A 12,363-nucleotide genomic window follows, 5' to 3' on the forward strand; every position below is an offset into this window, starting at 1 on the left:
AGAGAGAGAGAGAGAGAGAGAGAGAGAGAGAGAGAGAGAGAGAGAGAGAGAGAGAGTGTAAAGGACTTTGCCAGAAAGTTCCTAGGGACTTGATTCTTTTCCCTGGGAAATAAAAAAAACCACCAAAAACCTTCCAGGGGAGGGGGGACTCAGAAAGTCTCTGTAATCCTGACAAGATGTTTCGCTGTGTGATGTACTTTAAAGATTTCCAATGTTCATTTTTAAAGGAGGGCTGAAGAGTAGAAATCACATGTATCACCTAAACCAGAATGAACAGGCTAAGGTAGCAAGCCACAGTGCAAACGACTCATGGTAATAGTGAGTCTTAGAGACAGTATAAACTAAGGAGGTAGAAAAGATAGATGGAACAAGGCAAATCATTTTCTACCAAGGGGTTTGGAGAGATAAACCTCAGAAAGACAGAAGATCCCTGGGAGTCATCATATAAGAATGAAATATTCATGTTTGGGAATTTTTCAAAGATTCGGTGCAGTAGAATAACATTGATATCACAGTCCTTTAGGGAGAAGCAAAGTGTCATGCCCACAAATTAACCTTGCTCACCTTGAACATTGCTTGAATTATTTGATTAAATTGCTTTATTGTTATATAATAGCAAAACTAAACTAAATGTTGCCTAAATTTTTTTTCTGTGTTTCCAGATATTTCTTAGCACTTCTTTTATTTAAAATAACGTATCAAATAAAGACTTGGAATTTTGGTGAGGCTGTACTCAAGCTCAGTGTCACAGAAACCTTATATAGGAGGCACAATGGCTTGATTTAGAGCAGCAGAATTTCCCACAGAGGAAATGAGCTATTTGGAGTGTGTGTGTGTGTGTGTGTGTGTGTGTGTGTGTGTGTGTGTGAGACTATACATACACACACACCTGGAAATGGGATGTCAAGTGCTTTGAAGATACTTAAGATAAAGGGATGAAATTCAGAGACAATTGTAGTCCATTAGAAAGAAAAACAAAAGGATGAAGATTGTAGAACGTAGACGGATTGATTTCCTTGGGAAGAATCGATCATCTGCTTCAAACCAGTGGGGAAAAACAATAATTAGTGTATCTTGTAAACTCAAGGGTTTTTTTTTTTTTCACTTAAGCAAGGAGATATTTAACCTTAAATTACACAACAGAGAATAATAGTCATCTTGTAAAATCACTGCTTTTGTGAGTGGCCAACACAATCCATGGTCCTCTGTTGATGGTTTCTTGGTCTCCCTCAGATGATGACTTTCAATTTGACAGTTTTTGTCCATCCTAACTACCCCAAAAATTCTTTTATATTTAAGAAAGAGAGGAATATCAGTTTTGACACCTTCCAGCTTCTTCACTAAAATTCTACCAGGTCTAAAATGTTTTGAGAGATTGACATTACACTTCTGATTTCCGTTCAATTTCCAGTTGAAATACAGAAAGGGAGGGAGAGGAGAATACCAACCTCCAAGGAAGTAATATCAAATTGCTGTCAAAATTAGAAAGCAATTGGGAGGGAAAAGAGGGGCTTTAAATATGGAGTTGGCTTAAAGGGTCAGAAAAATGTGCAAAGGGAAGATAAACTACTTCACACAGTGCCATTTCCCCCCCTGAAATGATCAACACAATCATTAGTTTAGTCAGGAAGTACAGGTAAGCCTCTGGTGTCTAATTCTAATGTGTTAATGTCCCCATGATTTGATGGCAACATGACAGAGTCTCCCAATCTTTGTGTTGGGTTATGGAGGAAAGAAAGAAAGTTTGGAAGAAAGGCAGTTTCAATTCAGTTTGGTGAATGTTACTTTATCTTATTTATAATGTTACTTTATATTCTTTATGTGGTGGACAAGAAGACACTGTCAATCAAAAGTTATGTCCACCATTGGAATAAAGGAAATAGTGGTTTTAAAAAATCTCCATCATTGTAAGGAGAGAATTCAAAATAAATTTATGAAAAATTCCCATGCAATTCTGTAGCTGGACCAAGCAATGTTTGAGTGCAAATTTTTACTATTGCTCTACCTAACTCTGAAAGACTTGAATTCGTGTGTACTCCTGAATTCAGGAAAATCATTCTCCAAAGCTATCACGAATTAGGAGGGCTTGGAATGTACCTCTGTGATACCCTGGTGTGCACAAGACCATAGGTTTGGTCCTAATATCACAAGAAATTGAGATGATAAAGAACAATAACAATATTTCCTTAAGCTGGCTTCTCCGTGTTAGAGTCCCTTGTTCTCAGCCAGTGGTACCTTGAGCATGCATATGTCTTTAACATTTGAATCTTTGGGTCCATACTGAGATGGACTAAGTGGCATGTATAGACATATAGGCATGTTCTTGATTCCCAGTTAACACTCACCATTGGTTGCTACAGTTCCTCATCTTATAAAGGTCTTCTTCTGTTCCTCCACATGCAGGGACTAATCTAGGCAATGACTAGCAACGGACACTCCTCAATGGCTTATAACAGAACAGCTACACAAGGCCATGGGGTGACGAGTTCAAATGCTCATCATAGAAGCAGAGGTTGATTACGTTATTTACGTGGCCCAGTGCAACAAGAAAATGCTAGGTCCTGATTGAAAATTTATTGGTGAATTCCACAGAGCAGTAGCGATGAAATAAACCACCTGTGAGACCCTTATTAGTCCAGAACCCATGGAATTGGATAGCGGTTTTATAACCATGAAGCCAGCTCTGGGTAGTCATTTCTCTAAGAATCTTTTTTTCTTGGTTTTGACACAAAGGAGCTGAATGAATTTATGGAAATATGGAGCATCTGTTCACATATTTTAGGTATCAATGGAAACCAGCTGAATGAACACACTGAAATTAAAGACATCCTCATGTTCTGCATGTGCACATTTCTTTTGTCTTCATTTCTTACTTTTATTACTGAAATATCTTTCTTTCTTTTATTTCAGATTCACCCAAGAACCTAACAGAAGCATTCATTATACAAATAGGAAAACAACCTGTGGAAAATACATTGTGAGGATTTAAAATAGCTTACATACTTGCAAGCCAAATGGATCTCTCTTATTTGCACTTTGACTGGTTACTCAGAGTGCATTTGTTTTGTGAAACAGAGTACCCCATAAGAAGACTCGGGATTTTTCTGGCAGCATCAAGGGAAAAAGACTTTTAAAAAAATCAAACAAACGAGTTTTCTCAGTGAAGTTTGGAGGATCACGAAAAATGATCAATCGTCTTCTAACTTGGAACTACCATTACTTTGTACCATTTGAAATATATGTATATATAATATTTTGAAATATTATATATTCTCTTCAAGAAATGAACAGTACCACAGTGCGAGGTGGCTGGTGTATCCCTTTTGGTTTGGATGTTTGGTCGGTTTTATTTTGTTTGCCATTTCTTTTTCTCTTGGTGAGGAGGATACATGCCCGTGTGAGAATCCAACATGGCGCTCTCCCTGGAAGGCCAGCTGTAGGCGGACTCCTGGAATCTGAGGCATCCTGACAACTCAAGAGCTTCCCTCTGCTTCTCCCTGGTGACCCAAGGAAGCTCTTCGTCTTGTTTTATTGCTTTCTACCTGTGCAATATTAGCATGCAAGCTTGACTTACATAACCATACTTTATATTCGATTGATATATAATAACCGTTCTAACCTCTTCCAGGAAAATATTTTTAGAACTACTAGCTTTTCCACAGATAGGCAAATGAGGATTCTTGAGGGAGCTGCTCCACCACGCTTTTAAGACTCTGGCAGGGTGGCAGGATGTAGATCCCTATATTAATAAGTCCTGTAAATACAATGTCTTAGGGCTTTGTATAGCTGTCCTAGACTACAGAAGTGTCCTCTGATTAAATCCAAAGTCTGGCATTGTTAACCACATCGTGCTGTAGTGACGCGTCTTATCAAGGCACCTCTTTCTATGTTTGATTTGCTTTTTCCTAAAGTATTCGCATCTCCTCCGGTGAGATAGAAAGGCTATGAAAGCAATTAGGTTTCCCAGTGATCTATGTGACCAAATGTTGGACAGCCCTATTAAAGTGGTAAATAACTTCTTTCTTAACCCACTTGTCCTCTGTGTCTGCCATTTAGTTTTACAGACTCTGCTTCGACCAAATCACAAGAAGACCCTGTTCATATTTGTAGTTAGCTAGAAGGTCTTTGAAACTACGGAGGCTACTATTGCCAACAATAAAATATTTTGAAACCTAGAAATCGATGAACATGATTGTAGTGATAAATCCAATGACAACTGGGTCACTTCCATGTGGGTCACGCTGATAATTACATGGGGCTCACCCCCACCACAAAGTCATTTCCCCTGTCTTTTTGGAGTTGCTGAGCTAAGAGTAAACATCTTCCTGCTTAAGATCTGCTTTTCCTGGGGGAAGTTTTAATGGAACTTTACACTCCTGTTACCGTGTCATCCCAGAAGTGCAAGTGTTGTGTTCTGTTTTCTCCCAAACTTAATCTCTGGCCTCTGTGTTGTTGGAGACTCTTCCTAAATCAACAGCACTGCGGCCCCTGACTCTGGACTCTCTAGTATCAAACCTTAAGTAAAACTCAAGACGCCCCTTTAACTCTACCTAAACAGCCTGAAGTTTGATTGAATGTGTGAACTTCTAACCAGAAAATTTGATTCTGTATCTTGAAGGCCTGTGAAAACATCTAGAGAAAGAAATAGAAATCTTGACTGTAAAATTGAGACTTCCAAACAGTGTGGATTCTTGCTAAAAAGGGAATATAAAATTCATTCCAATACCCAGGTGTGTTTGCAAGTGATAGCTACCCACTACTTGAGATCCCAGCACTTGAGATATGGAAAGGGGAGGGCTGTGAGGAGTTCCAAGTGTGCCTGGGATACAGAGCAAGACCCCTGCCCCCAAACAACAAAAACCTTCATTCCAGCAGTCCTTTCTGGGTTTTACATTGAAGATTCAAGTGGCAAGCAATATCTTTTAGAGAGAAAGATTACTTCTTATCTGTCATCTTCGGATTAAAACCATAAAGAAAAAAATTATATTAAAACCATAAACCCTAATAATTATATAGTTAAGAAAAAACTTAAAGATAAAATGGAAATGTTTGACAGAGAATTTAACAGTGCCTCAAACACACCTAAAGACAGTGTGAGATATCACTTTGCTAAATAGGATTGAAATGGGAGCCTATAAAAATTCACTTCTAGATGAATTTACTGCCACCATATTGTCACATCTTCAGATTTTCAGGAAACACAGAAGTCTAGAGTTTTACATAAAATCCCTAACATTCCTAAAACTAAATGAGCCAACTTCACTTAAATGGCAGCAAATGTTGTTTTTGTGTCACGTTCTCTGAAGGGTGGACTGAGCTAGGATATTAGTGTCCCCTAGAGTCTTCTACTAACTTTGATCCCAGATGAAAGACCAATGAGAAAGAAGCAGACTCCTCTATTACGCAAAACCTCTCATTGTAAGACAATTCTGGAACACATACACATGAGAGAGAGAGAGAGAGAGAGAGAGAGAGAGAGAGAGAGAGAGAGAGAGAGAAACACACACCAGTATGTGAGGCACCAGAAGCTCTAACCCAATGTTAGACCTAGCCTGGAGAGTTACATCTGTTAGCTCACTGACACCCATAAATTCAGGCAGCAACATCCCTTGAAGAGACCTAGAGAAATAAATCACATCAGAATCAGGCAGCTATCCAATAAGACAGTACAAATATTTGTAAATGTCAAATGCAATTTAGATTCATCCAAGCCCCTTACACAAATGTGTGAACCATCAAATTGTGTTTAAATTTAACTTGTTCAAATTTGGGGAATGCAGTTGCTACCATCTGCCTGCTGAGCCTGCACATTTATGGTACACAAAATTTTATCACATGCATATGATAATAAAGGGATTAGTGTGTATGACTAATATCAATTTTAAGCTTGTGCCCCACGTACCATGAATAATCAGTAACACAGTTGGTACATACACACACACACACACACACACACACACACACACACACGACATTTCAATCAGACTTCTGTTCTTAATAAAAGAAAAAAATGAAGCTTGTTCAAAGATTTTTGAAGTGAGCCCAGTTCATTTGTTGACGCTTTGGGTGCTTGGATTTACCTATTCATTGACTCCACAAGCACATTGGGAAGTTGACTACTCAGCATTGTCTAGCACCGTGTAACGAGTGGTTTCACCAACACACAGCCAACGTCTCTTTTCGATTAAATCATGTAGCTTTCACAAAGCAATGTCATGATTTTATGGTGTGGTATATTATGCCACCTTGCTAATGTCACAGATACAGTAAGTTATAAAGGGCATAAATATTGTTTATAGGAGGAGAATCACCCATTCCTCAAATCCATGGAGTTTCTCTACTAACTAAGCTTGGCAGTTACATTTCAAAAGCTCTTAGGGTCTATGTGACACAGGGACGTGTTATGTATTTCTGAGTGAGTTATTACCTTCTAAACAGCAGGGTTAGTGTTTAGTAAAAGTTAAGACTGAAGCCATCTCCACATATTATATAAATACAAGAAGACATGATGAAAGGCAGAATTTGGAACAAGAGTATTTGGGACAAGAGGCACGGGGGATGGAAGCTAATTTCCTATAACTCACAGGCTTTATGCCAAAATGATGAAAAGAAATAAAGTTTACACTCCAAAGTAAATTAAAGAGGCCAAGAATCAATCTCTCTATCTGTTTCTGTCTCTGTCTCTGTCTCTGTCTGTCTCTCTCTGTCTCTGTCTCTCTCTCTCTCTCTGGCTCTCTCTCTTTCCCCCTCTCTCTCTTTCCCTGACTCCCCCTCTGATTCTCCCTCTTTCTCCCTCTCTCTTCCTCCCCTCTCTCACACTCTAAATAACCTATAACAGATTCTGTGATTTTAAATTTATTAGTCTGGAGCTTCCATCATTGACTGTTATGGAATCCTTACATTACTGGCTTATAGCTGGTTCCCATTTGTTTATTATGTTTATTTCAGTGAGTTTGCTTCATTTTAAAAATATATTGAGCCATTGATAAGCCTCTCAGAAAACAAAGGTGTTTGCTTCCAGGCCCGATGAGCAAAGTTTAGAACCCATGTGGTAGAAAGTTTGCCCTCTGGCTGCTGCACACACTCCATGGCAGTGAGCATGTTCTCTCTCTCTCTCTCTCTCTCTCTCTCTCTCTCTCTCTCTCTCCTGTCCTACACATGTCCCAGAAGACCTCTCTCCTGTCCTACACATGTCACTGAAGGCCTCTCTCTCTCTCTCCCCTGTCCTATACATGTCACTGAAGTCCACTCTCCCGTCCTATACATGTCACTTACACATATTTCTTTCCTTGCTTTCACCCACAAACTGGAAAAGCATGTACACTTTCTATTTGCTTTCATAGTGTAAGATGGATATTACTACACAAAATTTGAAGATTATAGGAGGACTAAGGGAGAAAGAAGCAGACACATTTTACACAAAGTGATTTGACTAATTAGCCTTTCATAAATATCACTGCCATATGGTATTCTATGATGTCATCATCCTAGAAGCTCTGTGCACTGCTCCCCACTCAAGATAAACACTGAAAACAAAGTCACAGTGTTATTTCATACTCTCTTTCTACAATGTTCAAAGACTGGACAGATCCATTGTCTGGAATTTTCTATTCACTAGTACCACTACCAGTATTTTTCAGCTGCTGGAAAATGCCAGTGTACGCTACTCTTGAACCATGTCAATAATACAAGTAAGCACCTGATGGTAAAGGCATGGCAAGTGTCCAGAATAAATGTGAATGTAATTTAATGATGGCATGAGCCATTTGGTATGCAAGAGGATGACCAACAACCATGAAAGTCATGACCAGACACCTTCTCCACATATAGGTATCAACTCATTCAGGCTAACTGGCCAAGAAGATTTATATAACACTCTTTATTACTCCAGAAGTAGGACCTCAAGTTTTTTTTATATGTACCTTACTGTTAAAAATCATGTTTATTTATTCAGTCACATATTCAGTCAAGAAACAACCACTTATTGGGTTTTGACACTAAGTAACCACAGTAGTAGATATTGAGAATGACATTATATGTTCTATAAATGATAAAAAGCAATCTTTAACCAAGAATCACACATAACTCAAGAAGTTCCAAAGGCACCGAGAAAGCAAATGATGGGACAGTAATGCTAGCTTTCAGCAGAATACTCACAGAAGGTCTTAAGGGGGTGGCGTTTAGTTTGAGACTAGAAGCATAGCAGGAAGTGAGAGAGTTGAAAGGAGGGATAATGAAGAGGATATATGCAGATTCCAAGGGGCCATGGTCTGTGCAAATGCCATAGTCAAGGAAGAACTGGATGTGTCTGCAAAAATGAAAGCACCTCTGGAGCTATATGACATTGGGAAAGGAGCTTGAAGTAACATCATGCAGCACATACACACAATTAAGATGTGGCATTGTTTCTGAATTGTAGCAGGAAGTCATTATAAAGGGAAGCCACCCAATTTGATTTATACCTGTAATAGGCATCATTGCTGTGCACTCATACTCTCCACTTACATCCTTGTTGATGCAGAAAAATCAAAACTATTAATCATTGATCACTAACGCATGAGACTAGAGAATAAAACCCCCAACCGCCTCCCTTCCAAGTGGGAGAAACTGAAGCATATTCTGTGTTCAAGCTCTGTGAAAAGACCCTAAAATTTGAAGATGGCCTCCATTTGAGCTGTCCAGTTGGGAAATTGTTGGCACATGTGGCCCTCAAGTTGTTGAATGAGGTAACCACAGTGTAACATACTTCTGCTTAGAATCATCATTGACTTAAAATTGAGTGTCATGTTGACCTGACCAGCTGCTACTGCATTGAGCAACAGAGGTCTATCCCTCCAACCTGAATACCAAGATCACAGGTGACCAGGCCCTTAGTCTGCTCATAACAAGCTTAACTGGTTTGCCTTTGATTCTTTGCCTATTTCTTTGTTCACTTACCAATGTCTCAAGTTTATCATTCAAACTCGTTACCCCAAAATCTTTGTGTCAAGATATTCGTATGAAGAGCCCCAAAAGTTGTTTTAAGAAAACCAAATGGAGATGAGATTGAAGAGCACACAAATGGAACAGAGGTAACCAGAGTTTAGTTATGTACAGGGAAGATTCACCTCATCCGAAGCTGAGGCCAGAGCAATGAATATCACTGCTCCTTTTGAGGAGGAGATGATACCTTTGATTCTGGTCTCAGTCACCACAATCAATTGCTAAGGCCGTGTAGGTAACAAAGAAGTTTAAGTGGGACTGTAGTGAACACTCCTGTTGTAAACTGCTTGTTTTACATGCATTAGGACCTGAGTTCAGTTTCAGCCTGGAAAAATATCAAGACCCTACCTTGGGAAAAATAAAAAGTAAACATGGCATCTGTGTAAGTTCATTTGGGTCCTGACCTCCGAGTCACCTAAAACCCTGGGATTGGTTCACAGATTGGTGTCCTAGGCAGCAACAGCCAGGGTTAACAATGGGATTACGGCAAGTTAGCTTAAGTGCCGGTTTAGAATTTTTAAAGACATGGACAAACTCTTCCTCAAGTCATCAAGAAAGACTGTGTGAGTGACAGACAGTACCTCTAAGAATCCAGTCAGGAGGTTCTTTTCTCCCAGTGGCATTCTTTCCAGAAATACGAAGAGCAAACCCCCAAAAGCTTTCTGTATCTCAGCTCAAAACAAGAAAAACAAAGAAAGGGCAAACATCTGCCAGAATCTGGTCTTGTGTGGGCAACAGAGAACTTAGGTTTCTCTCAAGTGACTACTCTTCCTGTCTTTTGTGTCAATAAAAATTATCTTCAGGCAAAAACAGCTGGAAGAAATATTGGAAAGAAAGAAATACACCCAGGAGAGGGAAGGAGAGTTGTAAGACTGGAAACAGTCCTCCTCTGTCACTCAACCACCCCACCCGGGTACGGTGCTGAGGCAAGGGGTCAGGCGTGCTCTGTTCTTATCTATGTGCAAAGATTTCCAGCAGAGCTGAACCCAAGCTGGGAATGTGGAGTTGAGCCGTGGTACATGTAGCCCGCTTCCACAGCCAGGGAGAGAGAGTATCCTGTGCGTAACTGCTTGTGTGTGTGTGGGGGGAATTATACTCTTTATTCTTTATGCCAAAGAAAAGAATTTACCCAGATATTATCACACCAGTGTATGGAAAATTCTGAGCTTGCTGGGAGAGGTGCCAAAAATTAAAATTAATTAATAGAGCTATTGTTGTCAAAAGACATAGGTCCTAAAACCTAAAATACAGAGACTCGGAGATCAACCCAGGGCAAAAGTCTAGAGTGGATTGTGAGTAATTAGGGAGATCGCAATCTATAATTTGGTTCCATTAATAGAAAATCACATCTGATACTATTTTCACTGGTCTTGTTTGAAATTAGTCTAAAGTATTAAAAGAAAATGAAGAACCCAATTCTAGACTTAGCGAGACATAACCCTAGATCCAGGATTTCAAAATTCTGTATGGCTCTTACACTAGATCTTGCCTTTTAAAAAAATAAAGTTTTATTCTGACATAGTCTCTTGTTAACAAATCAGCTTTTGTATTACAACAGCAACTAAACAGCTGTGATAGCTCTGAGAGCCTGGAACACTTACTGTATGATCCAGCATAAGGAAAGATTTTAGACAACTGGTTTACGTGGAGAGGGCTGAATGATAGAGACAAACAAACATGTGGGCTCACAGCCGTGGCTGCAGCCATATTCTAATGTCTCTAATTCATGGACAACAGTATCCTGGAGAAGAGTTTTCATTCTGCACAGTGCTTATCATCAGGCACATAGGAGAGGCTGGATTCTATATGAAGACAGCCTTTGCATATGATTGACGGTGTAGGTAGCCATTGCCCACCTTCCATGATTAAAGGGACTCAAGCAAACAGACAGATGCTCCAAATTGGTTGTGACAAGTGTGTATAGTGGAAGGGCATGTGTTTAGATTCTCAGAAAGTGGATAAGTGGCTTAGGAATGAGAGCCACGTGCAAGCATTTAAAATTCTGTAATTTAAAAAAGGAATTATATTCAGTTCTGAAGAGTACATGTAAATTTTCAGTCAAACATGCTTCATTCACGGTAACGACGAAGTACTGGCAGTCTTCTTTCAGTGGTCATGAGCATCTTGTCATGCCTGGTATTGAAATTTCACTCAGGAGAACTGTTAGTGGGGGCTGGGTCAGGACTTGTGACTAAGTAGTCTCATCCTTCTCAGACCATGTCCTTCTCTGAGATGGCTTCGTTGCTGGGGGAATAGCAAGAAAATTAGACCCACTCACTATTATCAGATTTTTATAACTCAAGAAACTGAAGAAGAACTCAGACGGCAGAAAGCTGGGTGGATTGGTTCAAATATGCAAATACCTCTTGACTGCCCTAAAAGTGTTACTTGCCAACAATGACAGTTTCTTTCTCCTGGTATCAGGGGCATCTGTTTCTTCAAAGTGAGGAGACCATGCCTGATGGAAGCCCTCTTCACCTCTGGTTAGTCCATTAGAGAGAGCAGTGGGCTGCTAATGGTGATGACATGCAGGAATTCAATACATTCGCATCTCTTTATATAGAGAAGAGCAAAAAGACTCAGGCGTTTCATCAGCTACAGATGAAGAAACAAACATTTGATAGCAGAAAATAGACCAAAGACAAATTGACAGAAGACAAATTGGCCCAAATTACAATATGATTAAGGACATAAGTTCTTTCAAAAGTATCAAAACAAGCCAGCCAGTGAATATTTTAGCCAGAGATACTTATAACCTATAAAATGACCCTTCGCCAGATTACAGACAACATCAAGTCTACACCAGATTTTCAAAAGCAGTGCCAGCATAGTGTAGTGATGAAGGTCTGCAATCCCAACACTCGGGATGCTGAGGCAAAAAGATGGCTGCAAGTTCAAAACCAGCCTGAGTCAAATAGTGACTTCCAGGCCATGCTGGGCTCTGAGCCTGAACTTTTATCACTCCCACAAAATGCAGTGACAAAAATGAATTGCGGGACACTGAGTGAAACTCATCTAAGCGAAAACCTCCAAATTCTACCTCACCTGGCAGTCTTAGCATACTAATTGCAATTTTAGTAGTAGAAAAAGGCAGCCACCAATTACTTCTTTGTCCCACTGTTTTCCTTTTCTTGGGAAACACATTCATCAGGAACAAGCACACACAATACAATGTCATTATTAAGGATCTTGTCATTGTGCCACACTCCCCTGTGTTGTAATAGGAGCGGTGGGACTGTGTCCCAGGCACCCGGCCACCCACATGTCTAGCTTATGCCCCGAAATAATTACACAGAAACGGTATTCTTTTAAACACTGCTTGGCCCATTAGTTCCAGCCTCTTATTGGCTGGCTCTTACATATTGACCTAACCCATTTCTA

At 39.8% G+C, this 12,363-nt stretch overlaps 1 protein-coding gene across 3 annotated transcripts in view; it reads left to right on the forward strand.

The window, feature by feature from the left end:
• Positions 1-4,179, forward strand: part of Fam19a1 (family with sequence similarity 19 member A1, C-C motif chemokine like) — a 535,663-nt gene extending 531,484 nt beyond the window's left edge. For all 3 annotated transcript variants that reach the window (XM_026788273.1, XM_005364920.3, XM_026788274.1), the window contains one exon: positions 2,911-4,179. In XM_026788273.1, the coding sequence (XP_026644074.1) occupies positions 2,911-2,928 (18 nt within the window). In that variant the 3' untranslated portion in view covers positions 2,929-4,179. The remainder of the gene's footprint in view (positions 1-2,910) is intronic.
• The last annotated feature ends 8,184 nt before the right edge of the window (positions 4,180-12,363 follow it).

Source organism: Microtus ochrogaster, unplaced genomic scaffold (assembly GCF_000317375.1).
Source record: "Microtus ochrogaster isolate Prairie Vole_2 unplaced genomic scaffold, MicOch1.0 UNK1, whole genome shotgun sequence".
In the NCBI taxonomy this organism is placed as follows: Eukaryota; Metazoa; Chordata; class Mammalia; order Rodentia; family Cricetidae; genus Microtus; species Microtus ochrogaster.